The 16,700-nt window shown below is 39.5% G+C and overlaps 1 protein-coding gene across 3 annotated transcripts in view; it reads right to left on the bottom strand.

Annotated features, from left to right (window-relative positions):
• The window catches only part of NELL1 (neural EGFL like 1), an 890,650-nt gene that overhangs the window by 688,918 nt on the left and 185,032 nt on the right, over positions 1-16,700 (bottom strand). For all 3 annotated transcript variants that reach the window (XM_029914487.1, XM_029914488.1, XM_029914486.1), the window contains exons 6-7: positions 6,723-6,795; positions 5,635-5,717 (exon numbers count right to left, since the gene is read on the bottom strand). In XM_029914487.1, coding sequence (XP_029770347.1) covers positions 5,635-5,717; positions 6,723-6,795 — 156 coding nt within the window. The remainder of the gene's footprint in view (positions 1-5,634; positions 5,718-6,722; positions 6,796-16,700) is intronic.

Genomic DNA, 16,700 nt, shown 5'->3' on the forward strand with positions numbered 1-16,700 from the left:
ATGAGAAGAATCCAGTGCTCTCTCCTGATCACTTTCCATGCAGCCTACTCCAGTTGCCTTCAGGCATATGGTACCAAAAAATTGAACTTTGCTGTAATCTCACACATACACAAGTGTAACTCAATCCGAGAGCAATATTACCACTTTCCCCTTTTCTTTAGAGTCTGCCTTGATTGCAAAACAAACACTACTTCCTAAAAATTCAAGTGGTTTCTCTTTTCCTTCTCAACCATACTTATACTTCCATGTCTTGAGTATTTTCCCCATATAGGAGAGCATGCCAATCTCCGATCCGAGCAAGATCATTTCAAGCCAGTATGTTACATATAATGGCTCAACCTGGGTCATGCCGACTCCCAGCATCGTTCTATACTGACTATGGTTCCATTCCATATAAGCTCCTCTCATTTACTCCTACCAGCACTACTGAGCACTGCTCTCTACAAATGGAATCTAAATGCAATTCCAAACTTGGTTTTTGTCATTTATTTCATTCTCTTCCTCCGAAATGTTAGAATCTCTCAAGAAAACTTGTTCCTCATCTGCCTTTTGTTACCGATGGGCAGGGAAACCAGCAAATAGGATGCTAGACAAGTCACATGCACCAAAATCATCCCTGAAGAAACAGAGTTAACTATGCCTGGAATATTAGCTTCCTATGATCCCTCAAGTATACACAATCTTTGAAAAATTCAGATATTTAAATCTATAGCCTAATTAGAGTTTCTAGAATCATAATTAAGCTCTTTGGGAATTCCTTATGTAACACAATAAATACACTTCTTAGGGTTTTTTAAGAAGGTGAGGTCAAGTGAGTAAAACGACATATAGGTAAAAGATAATAATGAATGGTGACTTATCACACATAACCTTTACTTCATTTCTATAGCCCCCATAGTTCCTACAAAAGGCAGTGATTGATGGGTAACTCTGGGATGAACAAGAGTTCAACTAGACCTGCATCCCTACTAAAAGTGGCTGAGAATGAGTTATATGTGAGAAGAAATGAGCCTCACTCCAAAAAATCTCGAACAATCTAGTGCCTGTATCACTCCAAGAAACTTTTCAAAGACTATATAACCCAAAAGGCAATTCTATGACTGCCCATTTCCCAAACACCCAGGAATTTGCCAAAAGGCAGTATTAGCAATTTCCCATACTGTCCAGCAAAACTTAGCTATGCTCACCTACAAAACTCAGGACCAAGAAAACCTCAGTTTTAATATAATGGAAACTATTCTCAGGGTGGATGTTTCCCTCATGAACTGTGTTTTTGCTTTTTTAATATACTTAGACTTTTCTGACAACACTGAAAAGCCATAATCTCTGTAATAAGAAGAATGAAGGAGATAGACACTAAAAGCTAAGACATATTAAGGTAAAAAACTAATTTTTCAAAGGCATTTCATATATAACTTTATCTTCCTTCCCCCACCCCGATAAATACTGGAACAATAAAGGAGAAAAACAACTCTGAATCAAAAAATGAATTACAATTTCTGTCACTGGTATTAGCATGCTGAATTTACACAAATTCATTTTCAAGGGCTATCTCTACACTACCTGCCATTTTCTCCAAAAATGCCTACAGATCCAAAATGGATCCAGTAGCAAACCTACATCTCTATTCAGTCTTACCTATGCTCATGCATTTATCTAAGCAACCATGGACAGAATCATTTATTCTTAACTCTACACATTCGCAGCAGACAGCAGAGACCTTTTTCACATAACAGGTCAGTGAATGGATCTGAGTACATTATGGAGATTTTTGTTTCTTCGAAATACTATTTATTAGGCATTTGCTATGTGGAAAAGAAAAAATATTTTATTGTGTTAGACCTTTAAGTTTCACTAGAAAAAAAAATCAGTATTGAGCTCCTCAAAACAAAGTCTCAAAATTAAATATGCTACAAGCTGAAATACCCAAGTGCTGCTTGATTTGCATACATAGATTTGTCAAAGATTTAAATAGAAGTAATCAAGAAATTCCCTGTCTCCAGCATCTCTTCTTCCTGAGCTTGTAGGCTGAAGGTGAGTCCAGTACAGGTGGGATGCAAAAGCAAGCCAGGTCCTCACCCTATCACAATATACCTGGTCCAGCAATGGGGCAGCTCCAGAGGAAGCCAGGGACTGTATAGTCTCTCATGAATAGCTTAGGGAAAATGGCACAAGACAGCTTCCCTGCACTTTCTCTACCTTGAAAATGGTTAGTTTTGCCAGAATGCCAGGATTTTTCAAGAGGGATCTTGTATACCCTGACCTGTCCCCTGGAAGCACATAGAAGATGCTCCCATGATATGGCCCATATTCAGCAAGGATGCAGTCATTCTAAAGCACTGCCCTGGTCCTAGAAAAGAGAAAAGAAACAGCAAGTCCTCTGGGGCAGACCATAGGGCTGATCTAGTGTCTGCATCTGTTTACTGTGATTACAGCTACCAGCTCCTGTCCTGCTTGTGCACTGAGCTTGCTCTCTGGTAGGATTCCATGGCTTCCACTAGGACACAAATGTAAGGATGTTCTGCTGCTTTTTAAGACCTCCTGGCATCTATCTCTAGACCAGGACCCTGACAGCAACTTTTGGCTTTTGCCAGGCTTTGTGACGCTAAGCCACTGAGCAAGGTGTATAATTTCTTAGGGACCATCTTCCCCTCATGGCTGCCTCTTTCTGGGTTTAACAAAACAAAATCAACAGCTACACTTACTGAATGCCTATTGTGTGTAATACACAAAACCAGGCCTTCAAATCTCACTTGCCTAGACTCATGGGATCTTTAACAAAATCAGAAATAATTGTCACCATTTTATTTATGGGGGAACAGCAACTGGAGAAAGGTCAATGAGGCCCCAAGCTCCCACCTTGATGGCTGCACAGGATGCAGGGGAGAGGAATTACAGAACAGCGCCTGCCAGTGCTGGGATGTCTTAAAGGAAACTCCTACATGAAGATGTGATCCCGAAGGCCTGTATCCTCAGCTTAAGAGTAAATAAAAAGGAGACCAGGCTTGCACGAGGCACAGAAAGACCTTCCTGTTCAGACCTTGGCACAGGCAAGAGGGAAAAGTCTTCCATTAGAATTCTTCAAGAATTATTTGATGAAAATTCACCTGGTCCATCCTAGGTTTGCAGTGTGATTCTGAGCAGCCTCTATGATCCGAAAACCTTTAAGGAAATCATGTAATGTAAGGTGGCCCTGGAATGGTTCCTGGCACACACCACGAAAACCCACGACTCAAAACTTCACAGACTTGCAAGGAAAACAATCAACTACAACCAAAAGAGTGAGTTAAGGGGCTTTGTTCTTGCCCCACCCTTCCCCCTCCAAAAGGCACTCCAAGCACATGTTTCACTGCCAAGTTACCATCTGACACGCACTCCTCTCCTCCACGGGCCCACTGTCCTCACTGGTCTCTCCATCCCCAAAACCCCCCTCTCCACTGGAGTCATTCCTTCTTTCTATCTTGCTTCTCTTTCCAGTCCTCCCTTCTCCAACTGCATCAGTTCTGAGGCAGCTTTCAAAATTTAAGTTTGAATCCCAGCTCTGCCATCCACTGTCTTGGGGAAACTCACAGAACATTCCCGGAACTCAGTCTTCTCATCTGGGAAGTGAGCTAATGAGTCAACCTCAACTCACAGGACTGTTGTGAGGATTCAAGTGACAGGGAATATAAAATATTTAAGCATTATAACTAACACATAGCAAATACTCAATAAATATTACCTAATATGACTGACTTTCCAGCTTCTTCCAAATCGGGGGTTGACACATTCGAGTACATGAACTATATCTGGCCCACTTCTCCTTTTCATATGACCTATGAGCTAAAAATGATTTTTACATTTTCCAATGGCTATATTTTAAGTGATTAAATAAGTATAGATATAATATTTTCTATTTTGCCTCTTGGCCTGCAAAGCCTAAAATTAACTAGCTAACCATTTACAGACTAAGTTTACCAACTCTCCTCTTATAGATTATTATACATTCCAAAATTCTGCAGTGAAAATGGAAGTCCTCAGTTTTCTAATTATAATTCTATTCACGGTTTGGAATAAATAGACGTATAAATCTTCCAAAGTGCCAGAGGCGGGGTTTAGAAAGTGAGTGAAACCACTTTCTGCTTGCAGTTGCCCACAATTAGATATCTTCAGCCTCAAAAATGCCCATTTTACATAATGCTGTTTGGAGGTCAGAGCTCAATGTGGCACCTAGATAATATATGGCTAAAAAGAAACGGGACGTTCCCTGCAAAAGGAAAGAACAAGAAAGAAAGGCGCACCCTTGAAGCTGGGAAACCACAATCACCTGAGACTGAGTGGCATATTTCCTGTTCCAGGTATCTGGTAGCAAGCTAAAATATAAATCACGCTATGGAGATCAAGCCACTCCAGACGGTATAAACCACGAGTCTCTGGATGCCACAAGCTTGTAAGGCAATTCACTGTCTGCAGTTCACACTTCCACTGTACTCTGCAGTGAAAAGTTCATGCTTCAGCTCCCAAGTCTCAGGCTCTCTTACAAAAGTGTTCTGTCTCCCCTTTCCAGACACAAGAGACTTACCCAAAAACCTAGTTCGAAAAAGAAACCTTATTATCTTCAGCGGCACAGCCAATGGGTCAAAACACAGCCCTACCTCCCACTTACCTATCCACCAGATTTTTCCCCCTGTGCCATGGTTGTTGGCTGGGAGCAGGCATAGCCACTGGTGGAACAGGATTCATGTATCATTTTCACTGTTATTATAATTCTTCCTTTTGCAGAGCATAATCATGTCTCTTAAGCCCAATCTAATTCTTTCTTCGCCCTAGGCCAGGACTCATGTCCGCAACTGATGGGTATCACAACAACCGCATTAGCCACATTTTCTATTTATTCAGTGCCTTTCTCCACAGGGCTCAGAGCTTTCCATTATGAATCTAAACTTTATATATTAAAGCCCATAATTATTTACATTTTTGTCTCTGCCACTCAATATGAACAGCTTCTGGGGTAGAAACAATGCCTTATTCATTACTGCCTCCTTTGTGCCTGACACAGTACCTGGCAAATAACAGACGCTTGAAGGATGATTGCTAAGTGGGTGATCCATTCCAAACATTCACAGTTATAAAACTGAATGTGTTAAAAGGCAAACTCTGCTCCTCCATTATTTAACTCTGGACCATTCCTGAAATGAATCACACCTTAGAAACGTGATACAATGCCTTCTTGTGACAATCTGTTCCTAACAATGGCTATTTTGCCCCTTCTGATTAGTGGCTATCATTCTTACATCCAAAATGGATTAGCTTATGAGCAGCAGGGCCTCTGACCATACATCACCTCCCAGTGTTACTAGTTTAATGACCAGTGGGCAAATTCCTTTTCCTCCCCCGGGGAATCTACAGTGATACATATGGCCTGTTTCTTCCAAACATTCTTCAAGTAAACATCTTGATACACCCTAATAGTATCAGAGAGGGAAACGGTTATGTTTACTATAGGTAGCCCTATTTCAAGTAAGAATAAACCATTTTCACAGTAACATATTGCAGATGCCAAGGCTAAAAATGTTTCCATTATAGCATATCACTGAAATTCCAGATAGGATGGAGAAAGAAATGAAACATCATAAGTGAAATTTAGATACCTACTTTTGCAGTCATCTTGGCCAAAAGCTCTTGCAAATCCATTATTCCTTGCACCAGGCTTAAGAAATCACTGCAGGTTGGACAAGCTCAATAGAGAAAATATAAGAAATGTTGATACAGTGCTAATGCAATAAAGAAAATTTTTATAACAGTAGTTGCTTGGCTATGTCCTAGGCTTTTTGCTTTTCTGGTTAAGTATGACATTGCAAGTGGAATGAAATTACCCAGGATTTCAGGTCTATGTCTTTTCCTTTTATTACCAAGAGTAAAGAAAGGAATAGGAAAAAAAAATGTTAGCTGAAAAGGTAATGGGACATTCTTAAATTAAAATTAAGCCCTAGTTTTTATTGAGACATGACTGAAAAAAATGTGAATTGTTATAAAAGTGGAGAAAGTAAACTCACATCTGAGGCAAGCTATTTAAATCACTGTTACATACAATCATATTAAGCCCATCTCCCTTTATCAATCTACAGAACCCAAACTGCTAATGTAGTCTTTTTCTTACCTTCAAATGGTTAACTGTATCAATACATATGCTTTATTTTTTTATTTTTTAATATTTTATTGTCAAATTGATTTCCATACAACACCCAGTGCTCTTCCCCACAAGTGCCCTCCTCCATCACCACCACCTCTTTCCCCCTCCCCCTTTCCCTCCAACCTTCAGTTCATTTTCAGCATTCAATAGTGTCTCAAGTTTTGCATCCCTCTCTCTCCCCAACTCTCTTTCCCTCTTCCCCTCCCCCTGGTCCTTCATTAGGTTTCTCCTGTTTTCCTGTTAGACCTATGAGTGCAAACATATGGTATCTGTCCTTCTCCGCCTGACTTATTTCGCTTAGCATGACATCCTCGAGGTCCAACCACTTTCCTACAAATGGCCATGTCATTCTTTCTCATTGCCATGTAGTACTCCATACATATGCTTTTTTAAAACTTCAAAGACACAGAAGTATATCATATAGATAATAACTTACCTCCCTATTCCCACTACCTCAGAAGTCAACATTTTTTATACTTTGTGTGACTTGTTTATTATCAGTAAGTTATATAATATTAAAAATTCATAAATGCTTCAAGTTGCTACTTACTGCGATTCAGGTTCGGACATTGAGTTATGTATCCATTTGGCATAAAGATGATTTTCCCATCTTGGATGATTCCCTTGATAACAGAAGAGAGAGGTGGTGATCAAGATTATAGTTACCAGTTGGAAGGGCCACTGTGCCGTCACATTCTCTCTGCAGGGCACATGATTTCTTTTTACAACACTGGTATCCTTATTCAAAAGGTAAGTCTGTGCAAGTCCACAATGAACTACTAATCCAAACCATCCTCTTCCAGACATCTTGAAAAGTATATTCATCTTGAGAATGCGGTCATTAGTTGCCATGGGTTATTGCTAATGACATTGCAACACTAAGGATCTAGCGGTGAATGTTCTTAAACTACCGGACCAGGGCACCTGGGTGGCCCAGTCAGTTAAGCATCCATCTCTTGATTTTGGTTCAAGTCATGATCTCATGGTTCATGGGATCCAGCCTCAGGGTGGGCTCTGCACTGACAACACCGGGCCTGTTTGGGATTCTCTCTCTGCGCCTTCCCCACTTACTCTATCAAAATAAATAAAACATTAAAAAAAAAAAAAAACCTAGTGAACCAAAATGGCACTGATGCAATAAAAAGTCCTCCAACACCTTAGTCATTCTGGAACATAAAATTTTGCTGATGTGGAGGATTTTTTAAGCAGCAATGAAGAAACCATAGAAATATACCAGACTAAAATTTTTTTATTGATTTACCTAATCAAGGAAAGAAAATTAGACCTGGAGAGAATTGCTTAACAATATTTGTTCTCTGCTAATTAAATACTATGATTTTTTTTCTTGGTGAGTCTTAAAACTTACTCAACATCTCACTGTGAGTAAAAGGTGGCCTTTTACTGTGTAACTTAGAGGAACAGCCCTGATTTAAGAACGTCATTGGGGTTGCCATCTTACAATGTAAATATTGATTTGGCCTTTGGATATTTTAAGCTGAACATCAAGATTCTGGTTTTAGGTATTTTTTTTCCTGATTTGTTGGAAGAGATATTACAGAACAGATGGAAGATGTGGAACCCAGTTCAGAATGCCGAGATTAATCTGTAAATAAAATAAAGGCCAAAGATCATGGTGTAAGTCTTTCAGACAGGGGTTAACATTTATCTGTTAATCTTCTAAACAGAAAGTAATTAGCAAATGTGGTTTTCTGCATACTATTTCAAGGTAAAATATGAATTGGAAATATTAACAAAAATAACAGGATCATAGGACCTCTTCCTCTGAATTGGATGCATTTATTAACCTCTTCCTCTTCGAGGATAATGGAGTATTTGTGATTATAAGAGGAGACAACCACCTGGTGGTTAGTGCCGGGTCCTCAATATGAATTCATAGTCCCTGGCAAAGGGATTCCAGACAGCAATTGATGGAGTACCATGGAAGTCAATAAGCTTCTTCCTGGCACAAAGCTGCTCAGTTTCTCAAAGCGAGCTAATGACTCTGAGTACCCAGGACACCTTTCAAGCACATTTGAAAAATAGGAGAAAAGCATGGGATTGGAAGTCAGGAGACCTGGACTCAAATTCTGGATACATCTCGAGCTGAGTAAACTTGAAACAATAAGTCAACACCTTCTCTGAGTTTCAGTTGCTTCATCTGGAGGGAGTTCAGGGGGAAGCCTGGACACAAAAACTAAAGATCCTTCCAACATTCAAGTTCTCAGTCAGTGAAATAGGCATCCAAACTGTAACTGTTACAATTTAGGTTTCTATTCTTTCACTACCTTTCAAGTTAAACAGAAAAAGAAGAAAAGCTATAAATTCCCATCAAAGACCATTATAGAGAGTGTAGTGACACATTAGACATCTGTTTGATTTGAATAGGTTGAATATCAATGAATTCAGAATAGCGAACTATCCAGGTATGCTCAGAATTTAGGGTCTCCCAGGACACAAGACTTCCAGTGCTAAAATAGACTCCCAGGCACAAGGGGACAGTTGACCACCCTCAGAGATATAGAAGTGAAGAAAACACAAGTACCGGGAAGGATCAGGTCCATCTATTACCTATTCATCAGAAAAGGCTTATCACTCATAAAAGTGACACAGAGACACCTGGAGCACGGTTGTCACAGTATTAATCACCTTTCTAAAAATTAACGGGAAATCCATTTGAAAAGGATATCCCTCTACCCACTCTGTAGCAACGTAACTTAGAACACACATCAGTTTTCCTTTTCCTATTGTTTTAAAGTGACTACTGACTTTAGTTACATTGTAAATTACAAATTGTCTCTCCGACACCTCCTTCCACCTGCCTCCATCATCACTTCTGCCTTTCTACTTTTAACCTGAACCGCACAGGGGTGTTACACAGATCATTAGGTCAAGGTCAGTGGTGTTGACTTGAACACAAACAAAAATAAGAGCTGACAACTTCTCAATGGCTATTAAAACCAAGACTCAAAGCACTTGGTATTTTTTTTCTAAGGAAAGGTCATGAGGGTCAGCCCACATACTGGCATGAATATTTGTTCTTGCCAAATAAATAAAGATGGAAATGTAATTTTCTTGAATGGATGTAATTCCATGCTAGACTAACATAAGGATGACAATACACTATAGAAATCCCAACTGTAACCCAAAGAAGTGCGTGTGCGTGTGTGTGTGTGTGTGTGTGTGTGTGTGTGTGTGTGTGTACACTCTAGCACCTTCCCCAGAACAAGAACCAGAGCTCTTGGGCATTGAGTTGCCATATGAACTCTTCTGCACTTGGACATTTGTCAATAAAAGCAGCATTTGCTAAGCATGGAGTTTTCTGTAGAGGTTGAGAGGAGTTTCATAAAGTATAAGCCTATAGAGAACTTCAGTTTTATCTCTTACAGAAAAGTCCTCTGTGAGGATTTCTATAGATGATGATGTGCCTTTAAGTGCTGCAACTTCTTCCAAAGATGAAAAAAGAATAAGCAGATATTCTATTCGTTCTTATTTAATTTTAAATGTATCTACACTTTATTGGAAAAAAATGCAACTCTAGTAGGGCATATATTAGCTGACCTCACTTGATCTCATTTTTTCAGACCAATGTTGTTTCACATCTGTCATGGCAATGTTTCTCAAACTTTGAGTTTCTTAATAATCACCTTGAGTAAACACCTTGAATTTGAGTAATAACCTTGAGTTTAACATTCCAACTCCTGGGGTAGCCCGGAAATTCTGTCTCAGTAGAGTTGGAGTGAGCCTAGGAATCTTCGTTGTTAAAAGCTATCCAAGATGATTCTGATGAAAAGTCAAAAGGCCCCACTGAAAAACCCTGCTCTTTTATCAATCATTTGTAGGTTTTCTTTTGGGGGGGAGGGTAACAGCAAGAGGGTTTACTCATTAAAAGATTACAGGGTGAAAATAGCATCCAAATCCTAATATATGAATAATACCTCAGTGATTTGGAATTAAATAGCAACCAACAGAGTTATTAGATTACAGACACTATGAAAGCAAAATCCTATTTTCATCTCCATGACCCTTGTACTCCCTGTTACAGTATATTTCATATAGCAGGCACAATAAATACTTTTAAAGCATCAAATTCCTAAAAACTGTTAATTATATGATATTGAGCAATATTTTCAGAGCTGGTACAGCTGTAAGACCTTGTAGGATATCAGTTTTTAAATGAAGGGTACAAGGGTGCCTAGGTGGTTCAGTTAAGCATCTGACTTCAGCTCAGGTCATGATCTCACAGTTTGGGAGTTCGAGCCCCACATATGGCTCTCTGCTGTCAGCAAAGATCCTGCCAGATCCTCTGTCTGTGTCTCTCTCTCTCTCTCTCTCGGCCCCTTCCCTATTTATTATTTATTTTTGAGAGAGAGAACATAAACAATTGGGGATGCATATTAGAGTTTTAGAAATTGGGGAGAACATCACATAAATTTTGAAAAAGCTTCTGAGGTGACTTTGATACACCCAATGAGGACTCCTGATCCCGGGCCTGATACCTGGTCATTTGACCTATGAAAAACCTAAGGCTTTGACACGAAATAGCCTTTCTGAAGGACACCTTAATCCTTGGCCATTAACTACAGGTCTACTAACTCCAAAAGCAGTGCTAAACCACTCCAACATGGTTTAAAGAGAAAACAGATCATCTGAGAAAGCCTCGTAGTTACATGAGCTAACAATATGTTGCTGCAACAAGGTCTTGTTATCAAAACGAGGTTCTATCTTAATTGCTTTAATGGATACTTAATCAACCGCACATAAATTATTTACATTAGATATAACAGTTTGCTGAAATAATTTTTCAGTGCTGGCAAACAAAGATCCTTTTAGGTAGCCTAATATCCTCCCCTGCAATCTTATTCACACTATTAATTTGCTCAACAATCCACTTTTTCATCGTTCGTGCAATGCTACACTTCAGCCAAGCTGAGATTCTAAATAAATCCCTAAGGTGCATAGCTCAAATTAATAAACGTTCACTATTAGTACTGACGGAAGGAGGAAAAATGGGTAATCTTTTTTCCTTTGTTGAATCCACCTGTTGCCACCCTCTACCTCCTGCACTCAGCTCACCAAGCACTGAAAAATAAATTTGCACCAGGTAGGATGTACATTATGAGTTTTTGTTTCAGAAACTGATGCCCATTACTTTCATTGTTCCAAGAAAATTTCTCATTTCACAGTATGAAATCTAAGAAGATGCAATAAAGATTAGAAAAAATTATACCATTAGAACCCTCTTAGGTATGGAATAACTAAGATTAGGCAAGCCCTTCTAACATTCAGAGCTTTCTGATACAAATATAAGCAGCTTTGCCACCAAACAAATGCTAATTCTTTTTTAAAGCTCTTATTTCCCTGCAGATCTCTGTTTACATTGAAGAAAATGGTTCTCTTTTTGTATGCTAAAACACTGAAACAAATTGCTTTGAAAGGGAAAAGGGGTGGGGAGAGTTCCTGCTGGGCATGTAAATATATGGATGAAGATGTGTTCTGTTTATAAACTGGCAAGGACCCAAGCTTTGGCAACAGGCTGACAAAAAGTAAGACTTGAGAAACTCACAAGGAGGATTGTCAAAATGCAACCAATTATGTATTTCTGCCCTGAAGACAGTTAATAAAATATTCCAGCTTGCATAAGAGCCAAGAAAGACACTTGTCGACTTTCATTATGATCAATAAAAACTGTCAGCTCATTAGCATATCATTAGCTGTCCTGCTGTTTCCAAAGTCTTAATGCTCAGAAATATTAATCTACAAATATATAAGATTCCCCAGCTCTGTGACTTTGACTTTCTGCATGAAAGGAAAAATATGAATTAAAGAGGGAGGAATCCAATATAGTTCCTTTTCCTATGTGCCTATAAACATATGTTTACCATCTGTGGAATTATGGGAGCCAGCTGAGATAAAAAACAACAGCTGTGGCATTAAAAAAATTGTAATCAATTTCACTTCCCACTGACAGCTCAGCTGTTAAGGAGACAGTGATGTCCAGGTAAGGGAAAGGTCTGAGACCCAAATTCAATGGACAGAGCGAGACAGACACAGAGAGCACATCTTATCCTCAGTGAATGGCTTTGGGATGGAAATTATGTGAGAACTCCCAAACCACTCAAGCATCCTGTAGCCCACTGTGAGTCACCTAAACTTGTTCTTTCTTTACCCTCTGAAAAATAACAGCATAATCAGCTTAGAATTTATCAAAAGGAAATTGAGTGGTGGTCAACCATCTTTATAATAAAAATTTTTGACCATTCAAAGACTCAGAGAAGCCTGGCACTACTGATCAGCTATTTTCTCAGATGAATGCTATTTTGAAAGAAAGAAATCCCCATCCTGTGTTCTGGATCCCTGATGGAAATCACCTAATGCTAAAGGCTCATGTGCCGTGTACCAAGTGTGATTTCCTCCCCTACTCTTTCCGCAGGAGCACTTTTATTGCCCTATCCATAAGGATCCACCAGTACCCAGAAATTAGGTTTGACAAGGGAGGAGATTTTGCTTTTACTTTACCAATGAAGCAACACATTAATATTTAAAACAGAATGATGCTATTTTAACCTAAAAATATATCATAAGCATATTTAGTTCTGAAGCAATAAAGCAGGCGTGGTTCTTGGATCCACGAGGCAACTTCTACAAGATTAAAAGCCTGAAAATACCCCAACTTTTCACTTAAGAAGTACCTGCCTCTTTTACATAAAGGGAGATTTCTGCAGCACTGGATGTTCGAGATAATTTCTATAAAAAGACCCTGACATATTTCCCTTACCCGTGCCGTCTCACAAAATGATGGCCAGAAGCACTGGCTGACAGATAAAATTCTAACGGGGAGAGGAGTTTTGAAAGGTTCCTTCGAAAAAGCCATTTGATGAGGCTACCTTATTGGGCAACAAGGATAATCACACTGCGCCCTAGAAAGAGGAGCAGGTGGAACTGACAAACCCTTTCTGGTGCTTCTCACTGGTACCTTTGGGCTGAAGCTCCAGAAAAAGAAAACAAGGTATGTCTCTTCCATGGGATGCTGTGAAGTGAAATGTGTCCACCATCTAATAGTTACTAGTATGAGGTAAGCAAGGCCCTAAAATATAGATAGTGAATGAATGTTTGAGTGAATGAGTATAAACTCTGAAAGGAAAAAAAAAAAGCCTAAGTTTAAATCCCATTTCTCACTTACAAACTATGTACGGCTGACAAGTTGCTCAACCCCCAAGTCCCATTATCTCATCTATATAATTCGAATAATAACTACCTCATTAGGATGCTCTGCAGGTAAAATGTAATTAACAGAGAGAATATATGTAGGGCTAGACAAGATCTAGAACACAGGAAGCATTCAATCATTGACAGTACTCTTCCACCACCTATAATCCACTTCTGCAGCAAAATGAGTCTGTGAACACTCATGTTTTCTCCCTATATCAGGTAGCTGGGCTCTTAAGTACAAGGTTCCTGACAGCCACAAAGAAGCACCCTCAGCAAGCTGACCACTCTCCCTCTCTAAATCACAAACTCCCAACTGAAGCAGAAATCTCTCAAAGGCAGGAAAAGTGCCAAGTGCTTCTACAATGTAGTGTTAATGTTAAGCACATGACGAGTATTAAATATGTAACCAAGAAAGGGACAGGATGTGTGTTGTAAACCACTAAATGTCAGGTGCTTTTAATACATATTCTTATATAATCTGCATTACCTTTATGAGAGAGAACTTGGCCACTCTGCCAGTCAGATGACAGACTTACAAACCTGTCACACTACTTCTGTTCGTACTTCAGAGTACGCTGTGTGCCAACCACATACCTTGCACTATTCTAAGCATTTGTTGAACACCATAGACCCAGTTCTAACTCTGGTAAAGCTTACAATCTAGAGTGTGCCATCAATAATAAACAACCATTTGAGTTATATTCAGGACCAACTACATAATTGGCAGAGCCCTTTGTTCAAAATTTATTGCAAAGTTCAAGACAGCAAGAGCAGAGAATGAAGCTGATCACAGGGTCTTCTAAGTTTTGCACCCCACGGGACTGGCACAGGTCAACCGCCCATAAGGTCAGCCCGGCCTGTACTTGAGACCACACTATGAGTGATGAAGGAAGTAGAGGCAGTGTAGTGGGCACATGTGTGGTAAATGATTTCCAACGGTTCATCTCCCTGCATCCACATTTTTCTTCCTGCAGTTCACAATGGTTAATTTCACTGGTCTTATCTTCAAATCCAGTGATTCTTTCTTCAGCCTGCTCAAATCTTTCTTCTAGTCAATTTCTCATTTCAGTCATACTTACCTGTAGACTATCTGTCTGGCTCCCTTTTCTAACTCCTGTCCCTTCATGGATATACTCATTTATACCCACCTAATTTTCCTCTTAGTTCTTCATATATGTTTTCCTTTGTCTCCTTAAGCCCATTTAGTACAGTGGTTTTAAAATCTTATCTCCTACGTCCAATGTCTAGGCTTGCACAGGGATGGTTTTCGTCTATTTTATTCCTGTGAATAGCAATACCTTGTTTATTTGCCTTTTGATTTTATTTAAACACTGGACATTGGAATCTGTAATGACTTGAGCTCTTGAGATAGAATTCCCTCCCCTCCCCAAGGTTTCTTGGGTTTTGCTTTATTGTTCAATGTTGCAGTAAGTGCATTTATTAAAGGACTTTACCAATTACTTTTAAAGAGTCTATATTCCTTATCTTGCCTGGTCAGTGAAATCTGTTCCTGAGCTTGTGTTTAGAGAGTTTTTAATGTTTTTATTTATTTTTTAGAGATAGACACAGACAGCACGATCAGGGGAGGGTCAGAGAGAGAGGGAGACACAGAATCTAAAACAGGCTCCAGGCTCTGAGCTAGCTGTCAGCACAGAGACTGATGTGGGGCTCGAACCCACGAACTGTGAGATCATGACCTGAGCTGAAGCCGGACACTTAACTGACTGAGCCACTCAGCTGCCCCATAGACAGTTTTTAGACTGGTTTCTTCGAATGCTGGTGGGGGACGTGGAGAGGAGTGAAGGTGGAGAGAGAGAGAAAGATGGAGAAAGGGTGGGGAAGATGGAGGAAGGGAGGGAAAGAGAAAGAGGGAGGGAAAGACAGAGGGAAAAACATACTGGAGAGCTCCTCTTTTAATACTTAGCCATGCTTGCACTGATCCTGGAGATCAGCCCAAAACTTAAAGTTTTTCTTGAGTCTTTCTGAACATATATTTTTTGCTTTGGACATGCATGTGCACTTTCTATGCACAGGTGCTGTTGAATATCATGATTTCCCAAAGACTTCTCTCTTTCTGTGGTCTATTTTGTGTCAACTGCACTCTTTTCCCCAGGCAGCTGCAAGTTATTTGTTACATTTGCAATACTTTCGGGCAACACCTGCTGTTTTCCTGACCCAGGAGAGTTCTGAGTTAGACAAGTGCCTTTTACCAGTCCTTCAGGTAGTCCCGGACAGAATGGATATACCAAATAATTTGTAAACAAGGTCTCCTCTGCTCCCTCCAGGACCAGGGATCACTGTCCCACACTGAGGATACAGACCAATACTGAGACTACCACTGAGCTACAGCCAGTATGAAGCAAGGGTAAAAAGAAATGCCACAAAGCTTTCCTACCACTCTAATGTTGCATCTTTTTCTTGATTGAGAATTCACTTAGTTTGCTTTAAACCTTTGATTATTTTCCAGAAGTTTAACAAAATTGGTTCTAACAATCCCTGCTTAGTTTTGGTGTTTCTGCAAAGAGAAAGAAGCTCAGAGCTAGCTGCCTAGGCACTATGCCATTTAGCTACCATCCAACTATCTATGTTGTAACAAGCCCTTCAGGAGACTCAAATGAACTCTATTCTAAGCCAGTAGAACAGAAGCTAATTGTTGAACATATATTACATTTTATGCTCATTCTAGAGACCAAGGTGAAACTCATCTAGACCATCATCAACATGTTACTATGTCTCTGCAATATTTGAGCCTTCAAACAGAATCAAAATCCATTAAGAAAATCCTTTAAAAATACTTAAATTACTAAACTCTACAGTTCACACTCAACAAGTGATGAATGGAGACAAAAAGAATTTGAATTTTAAAGTCTCCTGAAAAAGGAGACTTCGGAGGTGCTCCCCAAGTTGGGAATCAGTGCTGCCCTTCATTAGAGACCCAAGTCCCCAGGGAGAGTGTAGTTTCACCAAGAAGAAACTAACTAAAAAACAAGAAAGAGCACTAAATGTGTCAGTTTGGAACTAAGACATCTGGACAAATTTCTGTTGATTCTTAGAAATGGGGAAAATAAGGGAATGTGGAAAAATCATGCATGTATATATTTGGATATATGTGTGCACAGGTATATATACTTTGTATATGTATTTCATACATATATATGACATATACATGTAGGACACATGTATATGTCATATATATGTGCATCATATATAAAAATTAACACCCTGAAAATTTGACTTTAAAAACTTATTTTTGAGAAAGCATGCACATGTGCACACAAGTTGGGGCAGGAGGAGAGGGAGGGGGAGGGGGCGGGGGAGG

This window comes from Suricata suricatta, chromosome 11 (genome assembly GCF_006229205.1).
Source record: "Suricata suricatta isolate VVHF042 chromosome 11, meerkat_22Aug2017_6uvM2_HiC, whole genome shotgun sequence".
Taxonomy (NCBI): Eukaryota; Metazoa; Chordata; class Mammalia; order Carnivora; family Herpestidae; genus Suricata; species Suricata suricatta.